This window comes from Serinus canaria, chromosome 7, assembly GCF_022539315.1.
Source record: "Serinus canaria isolate serCan28SL12 chromosome 7, serCan2020, whole genome shotgun sequence".
NCBI classification, from domain to species: Eukaryota; Metazoa; Chordata; class Aves; order Passeriformes; family Fringillidae; genus Serinus; species Serinus canaria.
Window position 1 is genome coordinate 10,837,630 of NC_066321.1, and position 12,795 is coordinate 10,850,424.

A 12,795-nucleotide genomic window follows, 5' to 3' on the forward strand; every position below is an offset into this window, starting at 1 on the left:
CTTCCAAAAGGGAAGTCATTGGCCCTCTCTGTACTGTCACTGTGAAGAGCCGTGGGATGAGAGCAGGGGTTAAAACTCTGAGTAAAGCAGCACAGGAATCGACCCTGAGAGATTTAACTGCAGCCTCTTCTGCTGCAGTGAATGCATGAGTGTGTCTGTGTGCATCTCTAAATTTCACTGCTGCCTAATTTCCCTTCTACAAAATATCAACCAATTTCAAGTGCCAAGGAACCTAATCATCTGTTTATTAAAATGAGACAGACAATAAGTTTGTGGGGGGAAATGTTAAAGCAGCGCACATTGATCATGCTGATTTAGGACAGTACTGCCTCTGCAGCATTTCCGGAGACAAATTATTTGTGGCTAATTGTATTATAAATTCCACTAAGCCATTTTATGAGGTATTTCCTTAAGATATAAGCCCTCCATCCAAAATAAAACCAAAAAGAGCAAATGACCAGTTGTGGTGTTTTTCTTAAGTAAGTATTATATGAACATAAGAAGAGAGAGGAGAAAAATTGCAAATCATGCTAATTAATGGCTAAATCTGTTGTAATGGGCTAGTTTTTAATATTGTGAAACATATTAAAGCTCCTAGAGATTTTCCATCTCAAATCCAAAGAAGTTGAGTCCTGAGGTCTTTGTCCTCATATCAAGATGGTCCTGAGCAATTGCAGGTCAGGATTTTCACCTCACTAAATTTCAGAGGTGGCAATCCTGTCATGTCATGAATCTTAACCAAGCCAGACAAAGCCTGGATATTGGACCAGCTTCAAGAGAGTCCAGAGAAACTGTGGCAGTGGGACTCAGCTTCTTCATCTTCCTTCCCGCTGTGGCCATGGAGTTACAGTGCCAGCAGTGGGTATCCCAGGCTAGGAACATCAATAGGAAACAGCAGCCATCGAGTACAGCCAGTGTGAACACCTGTGGGGCTCACAAGAGAGCAACTCCCCCAAATATTTGGTGGTAGTGCTTAGAAAAGTGCCTTTTTACAGGGAATCTCAAACTTTGTTTTTCTCAAGCTGGGTCAGAAGACACGGAGGCGCAGAGCAGTTAATTGGATTTCCCAAGGAGGCATAGCAAGCACTGGAGGACTGAGGCTGGCTTCCTTGTTTCCCAGTCTCCAGCACAAAGCAGCAGACTGTTGGCCACACTACTTTAATATTTCTTTGGGTGACTGGGAGCAAAGCATGACATTTCCTTTTTTTACTTCCGTATTGAAGGGCACAAATTCTGATTTCTTGAAAATATTTGTCACCTAGATCATGCCTATACAAATTCTGTCCTTGGTTCCTACAAGTGTTGTGCTATGGGATCAATTTAGGGACTCCAGGCAGGGGGGAGATTGCAGTCAGACCAGGAGAGGGCTGGGTCTCCTCCAGTTTTCATATATGAGATGTTTCAGGCAGTGCTCATTTCTGAAAAACTTATTTGGTGGTTCAGCAATTGGGAAATTTCTTTGCCAGGGTAGCTTTGGCACAGGAAAGCTTTTCCTCCTAACATCTTGTATGAAATTGGGAGTTGTAAGCTCCCAGGGTAGCTGTAGCTGTCAGTCTGCTGATTAGAAGAAAACATTTTCTTTTCTTCCTCCTCCTCTCCCCCTCCCCATGCAGTAAAATGATTTGATTGCAAAGAAATAGGGAGATAAATGTACTGCCTGTGGTCTTGTCTTTGTGCCCAGGGGAGCTGATCCTCTCAGTGGTCACAGCTGGGATGTGGAAGAACCCTGACTGTGCAGTGGGTGCATGCACAGGGTGGGACCCTGCTCCCCATCTGTAGGGAGTCCACTGCTGTCAGGTCACCCTGCTGCTGCTGGGGCTGGGGGGGACAGGGCCTTCCCCAGAAACTTCCATCTGCACCTGCCCTCAGGCTGAGCAGAGATTTCTCACCTTGCTGAGGGAGCCACTTTGCCTGAAGTTCAATGGGTCAAGTAAAGCTGAAGGAGCTGGGTAGTTCATGGTCTCGAGCATAGTTAATTAGTTCTCACCTTGCCCTGAGCTGGGTCAGGCAGGAGAGGTTTGTCACAAGGGGGAACTGAGGTGAAGTGGTTCCTCACTAAAGCAGTATCAGATCATGCCAGAACAAACCATTAGGGCCCAAGACTAGCTGGCTCATTAGATCTCTCCATCTCTGCTCCTGATGGGAGAGATGCTCATACCCTCTTTAAATGTGCTGTTAATTAAATGTTCCCTGAAGATAAGGATGTTGTAGCAGCACGCCTAGTGTTGACTCCCAAATCAAAGGAGTGAGTTCCCTGCACAACAGCCATTAAAGGTGCACTTTGGAGTGACATAGACCAGAGATAGGCATAAGAAATTTAAGCCAGGGGTTAGGTGAAAAAACTGTGATAAAAGTATCTCAGACAAATTCACAGAAATCAGATGACTGTGAGGAAGGAGAAAGTTCCATAGAATTATTGCACACATACGCACAAAGCGTGATTTTATCCTTGTACGTAGGTAACAGCTGGCATAGCAATGCTCTTTAATCTGGGGAGAGGGGGACATCTGCTTGTTGGTGGGAAGAGGGGAGGGAGAAAAAAAAACATTTCTAAATTTTTCTGGTAAAACGGGCATTTGTCGTTCTAATTTTTTATGTTATTGTTTCCGACAATTGTTACGTGGTTGTTGAATTTTTTTAAAGTAATTTTAGATTTTCCAAAAGTGACCATGATTTGTTACTTATACTGTAGCTTACAGAAGTGACACACTTAATATCGGGGGGTCCAAACCTGGATATCTACCAATGGAGATGGAGATCAGGTAAATGCACACCTGCTCTTCCAAAGAGGAGAAGCTGCCGTTTGGCACCTGGTTTGAGAGGGAGCCACAGGCTGTACCATGAGCATTTTGGACGAGGTTAGAGCTGAGCGCTGCCGTTAATCGCCAACCTTTGTGTAGGCCCAGCATGGCTTTGTGTGACAGTGGTGTTCAGACAACACGCCGTCCACCAGGAGACTCCGTGTCCCTGGAGAGGGCTCTGGGTCCATCCCCAGCAGTAGCTGAGCACGGGGCCGCTGAGGGACACCCGGCTGGAGCTGTGGTCCCCAAGCCCAGCCCGTAGCGAGCGCGAATTGCCAGCTTGCTCTCCCAGCCGGAGGGAAGGTGGTGGTGGCCGCAGCAGAGTCCGTGCTGGAGAAGGCAGGTGAGAGGGAGGTGCCTGCAGGTAGAAAAGAGTAATTGTGTGGCACTGTGGCCATGCCTGTCATCTCCTCTTCTCTTTTACAGACACTTAACAAGAACAATTTGATACCGGACGACAGAACCAACTTCTATCCGCTGCAGCAAACCAATGTGTACACAACAACCTATTACCCCAGTACACTGAATAAATATGATTACAGGCCCGAGGCCTCCCCTGGAAGGACCTATACCAACAGCTGATGATGGACAGATCCCATGGGACTGGATGACTTCCTATATGATTTTTTTTTAAATTGATTTTATGGACCAAATACTGGCCCAGCTTCTAGATGTAAATATTGTACAGTAGGGTCTTTTTTTTTTTTTTCCTTTGGTTAATTGTGTTTCTTGTAAACAGCACATCTCCTTACAAGGACAAGAATTCAAATGGACCATTCAGCAGAACTTTTGTGGATATTTGTCTGGAGATGGCTCTTCTACTGCAACTGTTTATGGCTGGAAGGTCAGCTTGCTGTCCAAGGCTGAGGTTGTCGAGGAGGGGGCTGTGTGCTGGGCTTGGTGGCCATTGAACAGCCACACACAACACATGGGAGCACTCCAAGAAAGCAAGAGGGGGCCTCCTGGAGCAGGGCTGGATGCATCATTCCTGAGCCAGGACAACAATGGTGTGCTAGATGAGACACAGCTCATGGGAAAGGCCAAGCAGAACTCCATCACACTTGAAGAACATTTTCTTTTTCCTTTTTTTTTTTAATCTTTATTTTTGATTTTTTATGTTTCTGAGGAAAAAAAAAGTAGTAACTTTCTAGGGTAGTGTTCCCTATATCTTCAAGAGAATCTTTTCATACTACAGGAAATTCTCTCTGCAGCCTTCTTTGGTAATATGCAGTTCAGCTGATGAGAAACAACACACAAAGTGCATTATCCAAAGAAGCTTTCCGGAATGTTTCCAGTCTTAATTAAAAGAAAATTATACAGGCAGTGAGACACTGAGAAAAGTAAATGTTGGAATAACATTGGAGACATGAACTTGGAGTGCCTAACAAACAAAGATGTTTATATCACTGGAAAAAAAGATGTGATGATTGCCGCACAAGAGCCATGGGCTTTTTTTCTTTCTTCCTTTTTCTTTTTTTCTGAGACAGTATTAACTCTTTTTGTTCTAGCTTTGATCCTGATTGTGTCTGCCAGGAGAGACAACTTTAGAGGCCATGCTCTTCTTGTGGGAAATCACCTTGCTTTGGGCTAATATTTCCTCTTGTTTTATTATTGGGTTTTAGTTCATATACTTTCAAAAAATGAGTGATTCTGACTTTGCAGGGGGAAGGTATTTTTTGAAGGAATGTTTCCATAGTCTGACATGACCCAGAAAGTCTACTGCACATTCTTACAGCGTCTTCCACTCAGTACTCTATGAAATAGAAACACAACTGAGTAAAGTGCGTTGTTTGTCAATATTTCTCTAATTTTCCTGAGGAAAAACAACCCAACAAACAAATGCTGCTGCAGCTATTGAAGTAAATTGGAGCAGTAGCATTATTAAACAGTATATCCAGCCTTGAAATGTAATTTCGTGTATGTGTGTGACTGTGTCTATAAGAACTGTATTAGTCTGATGCAGAAGCCATGTTGTCTACAACCAGATGTTTGTCTGACATAATTGTTTGGCAAAAAGGAAACTTATTGCTGGTGCTTAATGTACAACTACATCCAGTGTGTTAGCAACGTGAACAAGTTCACCGCCGTTACCATTCAGTGTTTCTAAATATTTATGATGAACTCCTGATGCTAAGTATTTTAGAATGTCGCAATACTGAGCATGAGATAAAAGTACACCCTGAAATACGCATGAGCTCCACGTGGTCCTGAGCTTGGCTTTGTTGTCCGCACCTTCCCCGAGCAGTGCTGTGCCAGTGCCTGGCCCGGGCTCGGTCTGTTCCCAGCAGTCCTGTCTGTCCCCGCTTGGTTTCGGATTTCGCTGTGAGCCGCCATCGGTTGTTTCTCAGTGCTGTTCCTTCGCAGTTGCTTTTTCGGAAGCCCAGCCTGGGCCGTGTACTCAGCTCTTTCACATAGGCAGCTGGTAGGAAATGAAGAAAGCCTGTGCTACTTGTGACAAGTATATTGCTTTTCCTGCGAGGAGGAGCCAACGTGACTCTGCAAGTCTGTATGTTATGGTGGTTTGACCAGAGGGAAAGTATACAATAGCCTCCCATTTTTAAATTACTTTGTTTGACTTCAGTTTGCAGTGATTGAAAGCTGTGGGGATATTTGTAATAAAGTGGGGTTATTAGCACTGCCACAAGGATGCCTTAGGTTCAGCAGTGCCCACCATTTTCAGCAGCTGCTTTTGTTATTTAGCAGCCCATCCTGTTTCTGCTCAGGTGAAATAGATGGGGCAGAGGGAGAGAGAGAGATGCCCTTAAACAGATTTTAAGCAGCAGAGTCAGGAGCTGGTGCAAACCTAGAAGACTGTCTGAAGCACCTCCTGCAACTCTCCAAGTTGGCACAGTGGTTCAGCCCTGAACTTTCAGCAGAACAGCCAGGCAAGAGCAGCTGGAGCAGAGCAGGATCACCAGGGAAGCTGGATAGCACTGGTGGCAGGCAGCCTTCAGGGAGGCTCTTCCCAAGCCCTAAATCCCATTTGAGGAGTGATGACTTCGTGCATCGTGCTATAAGGAGTTCACTCTCTCACTGAATTTCCACATGCCCCTCAGCAATATTTAAAATCCTGACTTAATGTAGTTCTAACAAGTATGTAGCCCAAGGGTTGGAAATTATTACATTAGACTATCAGGATGGGATTTCCCAGCTTTAATTTATGTGATTCAGAAGAAAACACTGGCTCCCAAGATCTTTTCAGCCATTGTAAAATCAAAGCCATCTCTGAGCTTCCCCATCAGAAGATTCCCTGTATTAACACACTCTGCAATTACCATGCACGTGGCAAGATTGCAGCTGGAGTTTGAGGGAACGCAAGCAAGTCAAACCTTGCAATTATCTCTATCTTCTATTTTTCCTTTCTCTTTTCCCCTCTCCCCTTTTAAATTTTTTTTCCATTTTTGGCTTCACAGAATAACATGATGTAAACTGATTTCTTTTTTGCAGAGTACCATATGAAATTACTTGAATGTTCAAGTCACCAAGATGGGTGATTATTGCCATTGTGCTCGGGAGGTGGATATTTTGTAGGCTATTGGAGGGCAGATACTATGAGGGTGGTGCATATGGTTATAGTTTCATCAAGACATTCCTTCTTATCAGCCATCCAAATGGATTCAGCCCTTTTTCATATAATTGGCAATCACAGCAAGGGGCTGTAGTCTCCATTCGAGCAGAAAGCAGAATCCAGGAGAGTGAAAAAAAGAAATCAGAACACTGTATTACTCAATTAATGTTTGCAGAGGAGTGCAGTTCTGTAAGGAGGATGTTAATGCAGTGTGAGAGTTGCATTTTTTATGAGCTCTCCAATGTGTGGCAGGTTAACGACGTGATGTGCAGGAATGTTCTTGCACTCCAGGTAATTTGGTACCTTGAGCATCAGGTGTGTAATATCTGTAGAAGTTTGAGTTGCTCGCTCCTGCAGCTGGATGTTGAACTTGCTAAAATTTCCTATTCCTAATACCATCTTAAACTGGAGTGGAAATGCATTTCCTTTGGGAGCATCGCTTTCCAGAATGTTCATTATGCTATATATATTTTTTTTTCCTTTACTTCTATGGCTGAGAGAAGAAGCCCTGGGTGGTTCCTCTGTAGGTCTGGAGACACTGTGTCTCTGCAAACCCTTTGGATAGGATTCAGGTGTACAGGACGTGAAATATGATGGAAATCTTACGGCCAAGTATGTAGTGGAAACATCTGTAATTAGGCCATTCTCTCTTTTTCCATGGAAATGGCTGCCTTTCTCCCAGCTGAGGGGGTGTGCCTGCTGCTGGTATCCAGGGATGTTGTGCCCTTGCTGTCGGGTTTTCCTTGAGCAGTTGCCAGTAACTCACAGCTCACTGACAGACAAACCACTTGAGGATCAAACCTTCACATAAGAGGTGCTGTTGCTCTAAAGGTGCACTTGAATGTTCAGCATATGAGCCAGGGCTGCTCTTAAATGTATGACCTGTACAGATATATAGGAGAATAACATTTATTGTCTAACCACCACTGTTCCTACTGCCTTATGTTCAGAAAATGAAGTGTTTGCTTTGAAATCAGCAGAGAGCAGGAATGGAGCCCGTGTCTGATGCAGACAATTTGATGCCTCCAGTGCTAATCTGTTTGGCCCACCTGGAGAGAAAACTGCTGTCCATTGAGATTGATTTATTCTTTGTACCAAATGTAGCGGGGGAGAGTTTTATATATATATATATAAATATCTATAAATATATATATAAAAATGTAAATGTAAAGTTTCTGTAACAACTTACTCTTCTTTTTGTAACAGTGTATACATCTATCAGTGGATAGATATGGTATATATTTATAATATATACACACGCAATATATATATTTAGCAAAATGCCTGCAGAGGAAACTTAGAATAAGAAAGGCAGTGCTGGTATTCAAATTCCACAGGGACAAACTGAAGAAAAAACCCTATAAAAATCTACTACCCTTTCCATTAGGTTTAAAAACACACTTTTGAGGTAAATGAAATATAATTTTTTAATTGAAAAATAAATTGATTTTTCTAGTTAGAAATGCTGATTCTCCCCTAAATCGTTCTGGTTAAGAGTTATTAAGAAAGAGATACTTGATACTGTTTATATTTTCATAATAAGCCTCCTAAATTTCTCATGTGTATCACTCTGTTGTTCTTGTAATTATAAGTAGGGAGCAATTGTGCAAAGAAAATTAAAATAGCAAGTAGGAGTAACAAGTCTTGTACCATTAGAGCAAAACACATCATCTGTTAGAATGGAGAAAATGTCATTTTCTATGTTAAAGTCAGTAACTGCCTTCTGAGTTATTGATCAGCTTTGCAAACCTTGCCTTACAGTCACACCAGGAGGTTTTATCTGAAATGTAGGAAAAGAAGCTCTGTGATCCCATGGCTTTTGTTTCTCAGAAGGGCCCAGAAAACCCACCAGGCCATGGAGGCACCTGGTGCCATGGGTGTCTCTGGAGCTTTCTGTGTCAGTGGCCAAGGCTCTGCCCCCACGGCTCACCCCGCCACCCCCTGAGCCAGCCCTCACACACGGCAGGGCACAGCAGCCTCAGAGCTGTCTGGCATGGCAGAGAAATACCCAGTAAATCAGGTCTGAAGGATTCATTCTTCTCCAACAAATCCCTCAAATGCCCTCATGACCAAAGCCTAAACTCCCAACAGATAAATCTTTCTTTTAAGCTTTTTAGAAGGAAGCTTCAGGTGGCTTCAAGAGCAGTTTGTGGGTAGGTGAGAGAGCTTTCTGTCTTATTTTGTTTTTCCTGGTTGCCACAGCCTTCAAAACTGGGCAGAAACCCCTCTGGAGCTGGGTCCTTGTGGGACTTACCCAGTCTCAGCTGTTCTGCCTGGAAATTCCTTTTTTAGAACCTTTGGGCAAAAATAATGTATTAATGCATTAAAGCTGGCTGGAGGAGCAAAACCAGCTACACACTATTCACACAGCCACAAACATAAGTGCTCAATAGCATCCAGTGTAAGTTTGGGTCTTGAACCTGTTACGTTTTCCATTCTGCCTCCAGCATCCGCTGCAGACTCACCCCTGCTATTCAAGAGGATTCAGTGCTATAAGAGCAGCATTTGGCTTTCTGCAGGCCCCAGCCATGATTTGGTTTTAAACAAATCTGGTCATGAAATTATTAACACTGCACTCTGGTTCTGATGCCTCTGTCAGCAGGACGCTGCTGATTCTCAGGCCACGGAGTCAAGCAGAGGTCGGCGTGGATGGGCCATTAATAACTGGAGCAAAAATGTTATTAGTACCAAAATGTCAAACAATGTAAAAGCCAGCCAGCTGCAGAGCAGTGTGCTTTCTTTCCACACCCCTCCTTAGACAGCATCCAGACCTGCCCATACCTAAAAGCCATGTGCTTAATTAGGAGCATTCCCACAGAGGAAGCTTTAGGGAGGATGCATGGCATGTGAGATGGAAATGATAGGCTTTAGCTTGTGGTTGAGGTGGGAGAGTGACAGATGCAATATTGGATCTTGGGTACATGGGAACCAATTATGTGAACACAGAATGCTTGCCCCAAAACAATAAAACCTGGAGAGTATTATTGGACTCTGTTGTGAAGGCACATCACCTTTCCTATGCAATCGAACTTGATGGTACTTTAGCATAAAGGTGACCTAGACTATTATCACTGCCTTTAGACACTGTGAATTTTTTTTGGGTACTCTGTATTTTTATATATTGTACAATGTAAAGAATAATTCAGAAATAAAACAGACCAACCTGACAAGCCTGTGAGTTATTTCTCCTGCATGGCCAACACGCGGCAGATCTGGGGCTCCTGACAGTGCTGGCAGGATGGGCCAGCAGGAATGAGGAGGAGCTTCCTCCTGACCTTTGTGGCCAATGGCCCTGCAAAATCCACTCAGCTGCCTGAGTGGGGACAGGGAATTGCAGCATCCATCCTTCCTCCCTGTCTGAGGCCCAGGTCTGGATTATATTTGTCATGAGTTGTGGTCTCTGTGGACACCAAATTGAGTTACTGAATGTAAGGCTCCCTTCCCCCATCATAAGCTCGACACCAAACATGGGGAGCCTTTCAAAAAAGGTATTTCTGAGTGAGGTGCCCAATGAGGTGAGATTGAATATGAAATTCAGGGTGCCAAATCCTTGTCCAGATCTGCAGTAAGCGCCTCCCTTGTGCTCCTCAGCTCTCTGCAGGTGACACTGAGCCCCCAAGGGCACAACTGCTTTCTGTGCCAAGCCAGCAAGAAGACATTCATCTTCTGCAGAGCCTTTCAGCTGTGTATGCTCAGCTGCAATGAAATCCTGTCGCTGCTGCTGCTCAAGCCCTACATATTGATGCAAAAAGTTATGAAAAGCTGAGGGACATATTTTGATTGAAGGATGATCATAGCCTCGTGTTGAAGAACGTTATAGCTCTTGTTGCATTTATTAATCAAAGTAAAGACCATGAAAAATGACAGAGTCAGGAACATTTTAGTTTATGTTCCGATACAGTTTAAGACTTATATTGAAGTTCCATACAGAAAATTACACCATAATGTCATAAAAAATAGATTGGATTGCTAATAACCTGAAACGTGCTACACCTGCATACATAATACTTTAATCCTACTAAATCATAAGCTATCATTTGGGTGTTTTCCTATTCTCAAGTGTGCATACAGGAATTTCTTTTCAATGCAGAGCATTAAAAAATAATCGAGAGGCACAAGAACAGTAAAAACAAACTTGCTGCGAACAAGATGGATTTTTTTTTTCTCAGTTAGTTTGCACGATAACACAGGGAGGTCATTTTTGAACAGTTTTGTTTTGCATCAAGACACCTCTGCATACGATTAAAACAAAGTATTACATTGGAACCAATTTCCAATTTCCCTTAAATCTGTCTACCACCACATTTTTTTTTCTAGTTGCTAATTTGACTCATTAACATAACAGCTTCACTGGTAACATCAGTAAATTTTGTTCTCTCACCTTCACTGTTCATCCCAACTGCACCCTTTTCTCTCTTTAATTCTTAATTGTGTGAAAAACAGAAAGTTTCGTTATCTTGTGGGTTCTCCATGAGGTGGGGGAGCACCCCCAGCAGCACGGGCAAAGTAGGGACCCAGGCCAGGCTGTGGAGCTGTCTGGGGGGGCACAGCAACAGCTGCAGCCCCACAGACCCCTCCAACTGCCTTTGGTAGTGCTCAGAGGTTCAGTATAAAAAATGCAGGAAAAGGAAAAGCAGAAGTTTCCTCATGACTCAAGTCTGGTCTCGCTGTTTCCTCCCAGCTCCCTGCCAGAGGGGCTTTGGGGACGTGCTGGGCCAGATGCTGCAGTGACAAACCCGTCCCAGCTCTGTCCCTCCATATGAAGCCCATTTGCTGGTGCTTTCTTCTCTGTTAAGGGATGGAAATAACCATGGCTGGTGGGGCACTTGCCTGGGCAAGGGCACTGCCAACACCTGGTGCTGTGGAGTGAGGAGGGGCAGGGAACTGCAGCCCAGCCCAGGTAACACCTGTGCTCGTGAAAATGCTGGAGCAGAGACTCGGATGAAGGAGTTGTAACCACCACAGAGCAGCTGAGCAGATGTGTTTGGGCACCCAGGCATTATCCAGAGCAAGTTAATTTCCTCCTCTGAACAGGCACCACATCGTGCACATAGCATGGAAATAAGAAATATCCTGCAGCCTGATTTTAGCAAGGCTGTTGACTCTCTCATACCCGAGCCTCATATGCTGCCAGGAGCAGTGGCCAAGCAGAGCATTGTGCAGACACATTCCCTGGAAAGTAGGCAGTCTGCAGCAGTAAAAAAGGTCTCAAGTGAATCCCCTACCTCCACACCCTGCACTGTTGGGTGCCCAGAACCCCCACCAGTGCTCCCATAGGCACCAGTGCCCCCAGTACCCCACCACAATGTGATCACATGGCCTGGCTCTGACTCCTGAGTTTCCCTCTGCCCACACAACAATTTCACTCCTCTCTGAGAGCCCACGTGGTCGTGCTGCTGTGACCAGGCAGGGGGACAGTCCCCAAGCTCAGCAACATTCCCTGTGTTGGCCTAAATTAGCTCAGTGCAGCCATCCTGAGGAGATCAGCACAGAGCAAGCACCTTGGTGTGTGAGAGTCAACCCTCAACTGCAAAAGCTCTGCTCCCCATGGTACCCCATGTGTGCTTCCCCATCATGGGACCACGCACTCAGTTACCAAAAGCTTTGGAGACTCATTGCAAACTGTTTTGCTAACAGCTGAAATGCATTTTTGACATGGTTTGTTTTGTCCATTCATAAAAAAAAAAAACTCTGACAGAGTTGTCATTGCACTTTCTGTTTAAAAAAACTGCAGTTCAAATTAATCAAGAAAGTGACAGAGCTCAGCTGTTCCCAAAGGAAAAAACCCAACCACATGCACACATCCCCTGTCTTTGGTGAGATTTCAACCCTTCAATCTGCTGACAATATCTCCAAACCAAACCCTTCTCCTCTGGGGTAAGGACCGAAGTGGATGAAGGTGATTTTGGTGTTGTGACATAAATGTAAAGCTGGCTCTTGGCAGCTGGGCAGACTATCACCTTTTCCTGCTTGCCCAGTGTGATCACAGGCCAGGTTTACTTTGTGACCCAGCAATTTTATCACCTTTTTTTTTGTTCTGACTGGCCTTATGTTGACACCTCACAGCAACTCAAACGTGTGTAAGGTCAGATGGTTTTCATTTTAAAACTACTAAAATGACAAGGAAACGTTGTTGTGTTGCACACCGGCCACATCCATCTATCAGCTCCATGGTGTGGATCTCTACAGAACATGGAAGGTCCAACTCTTTGGGTCCTCATACCAGCTGTGGCAGATCTGGAATCCAGCAACCATTTAGAGCTCCTCCTGACTATGGGGGAGCTGTGGACAGTGTCTTCTGGCTGAGCAGCTGTGCTGCAGCATTGTCACCCTTCAAAATAACATCTCTGAAGATTTTCAAGGTCAAACGTCACAGTTTGTGAAAGAAGCAAAAAGCAGTCCTGGCTTTCCATCACTGGAGACAGT

At 44.4% G+C, this 12,795-nt stretch overlaps 1 protein-coding gene across 3 annotated transcripts in view; it reads left to right on the forward strand.

Moving 5' to 3' along the window:
* SEMA5B (semaphorin 5B) overlaps positions 1-9,532 on the forward strand; it is a 266,007-nt gene extending 256,475 nt beyond the window's left edge. For 2 of the 3 annotated variants that reach the window (XM_050976873.1, XM_018911345.3), the window contains one exon: positions 3,228-9,532. In XM_050976873.1, coding sequence (XP_050832830.1) covers positions 3,228-3,383 — 156 coding nt within the window. In that variant the 3' untranslated portion in view covers positions 3,384-9,532. Of the gene's footprint in view, positions 1-2,692; positions 2,763-3,227 lie in introns of all 3 variants that reach the window. The other variant, XM_018911347.3, reaches the window with a different exon arrangement.
* The last annotated feature ends 3,263 nt before the right edge of the window (positions 9,533-12,795 follow it).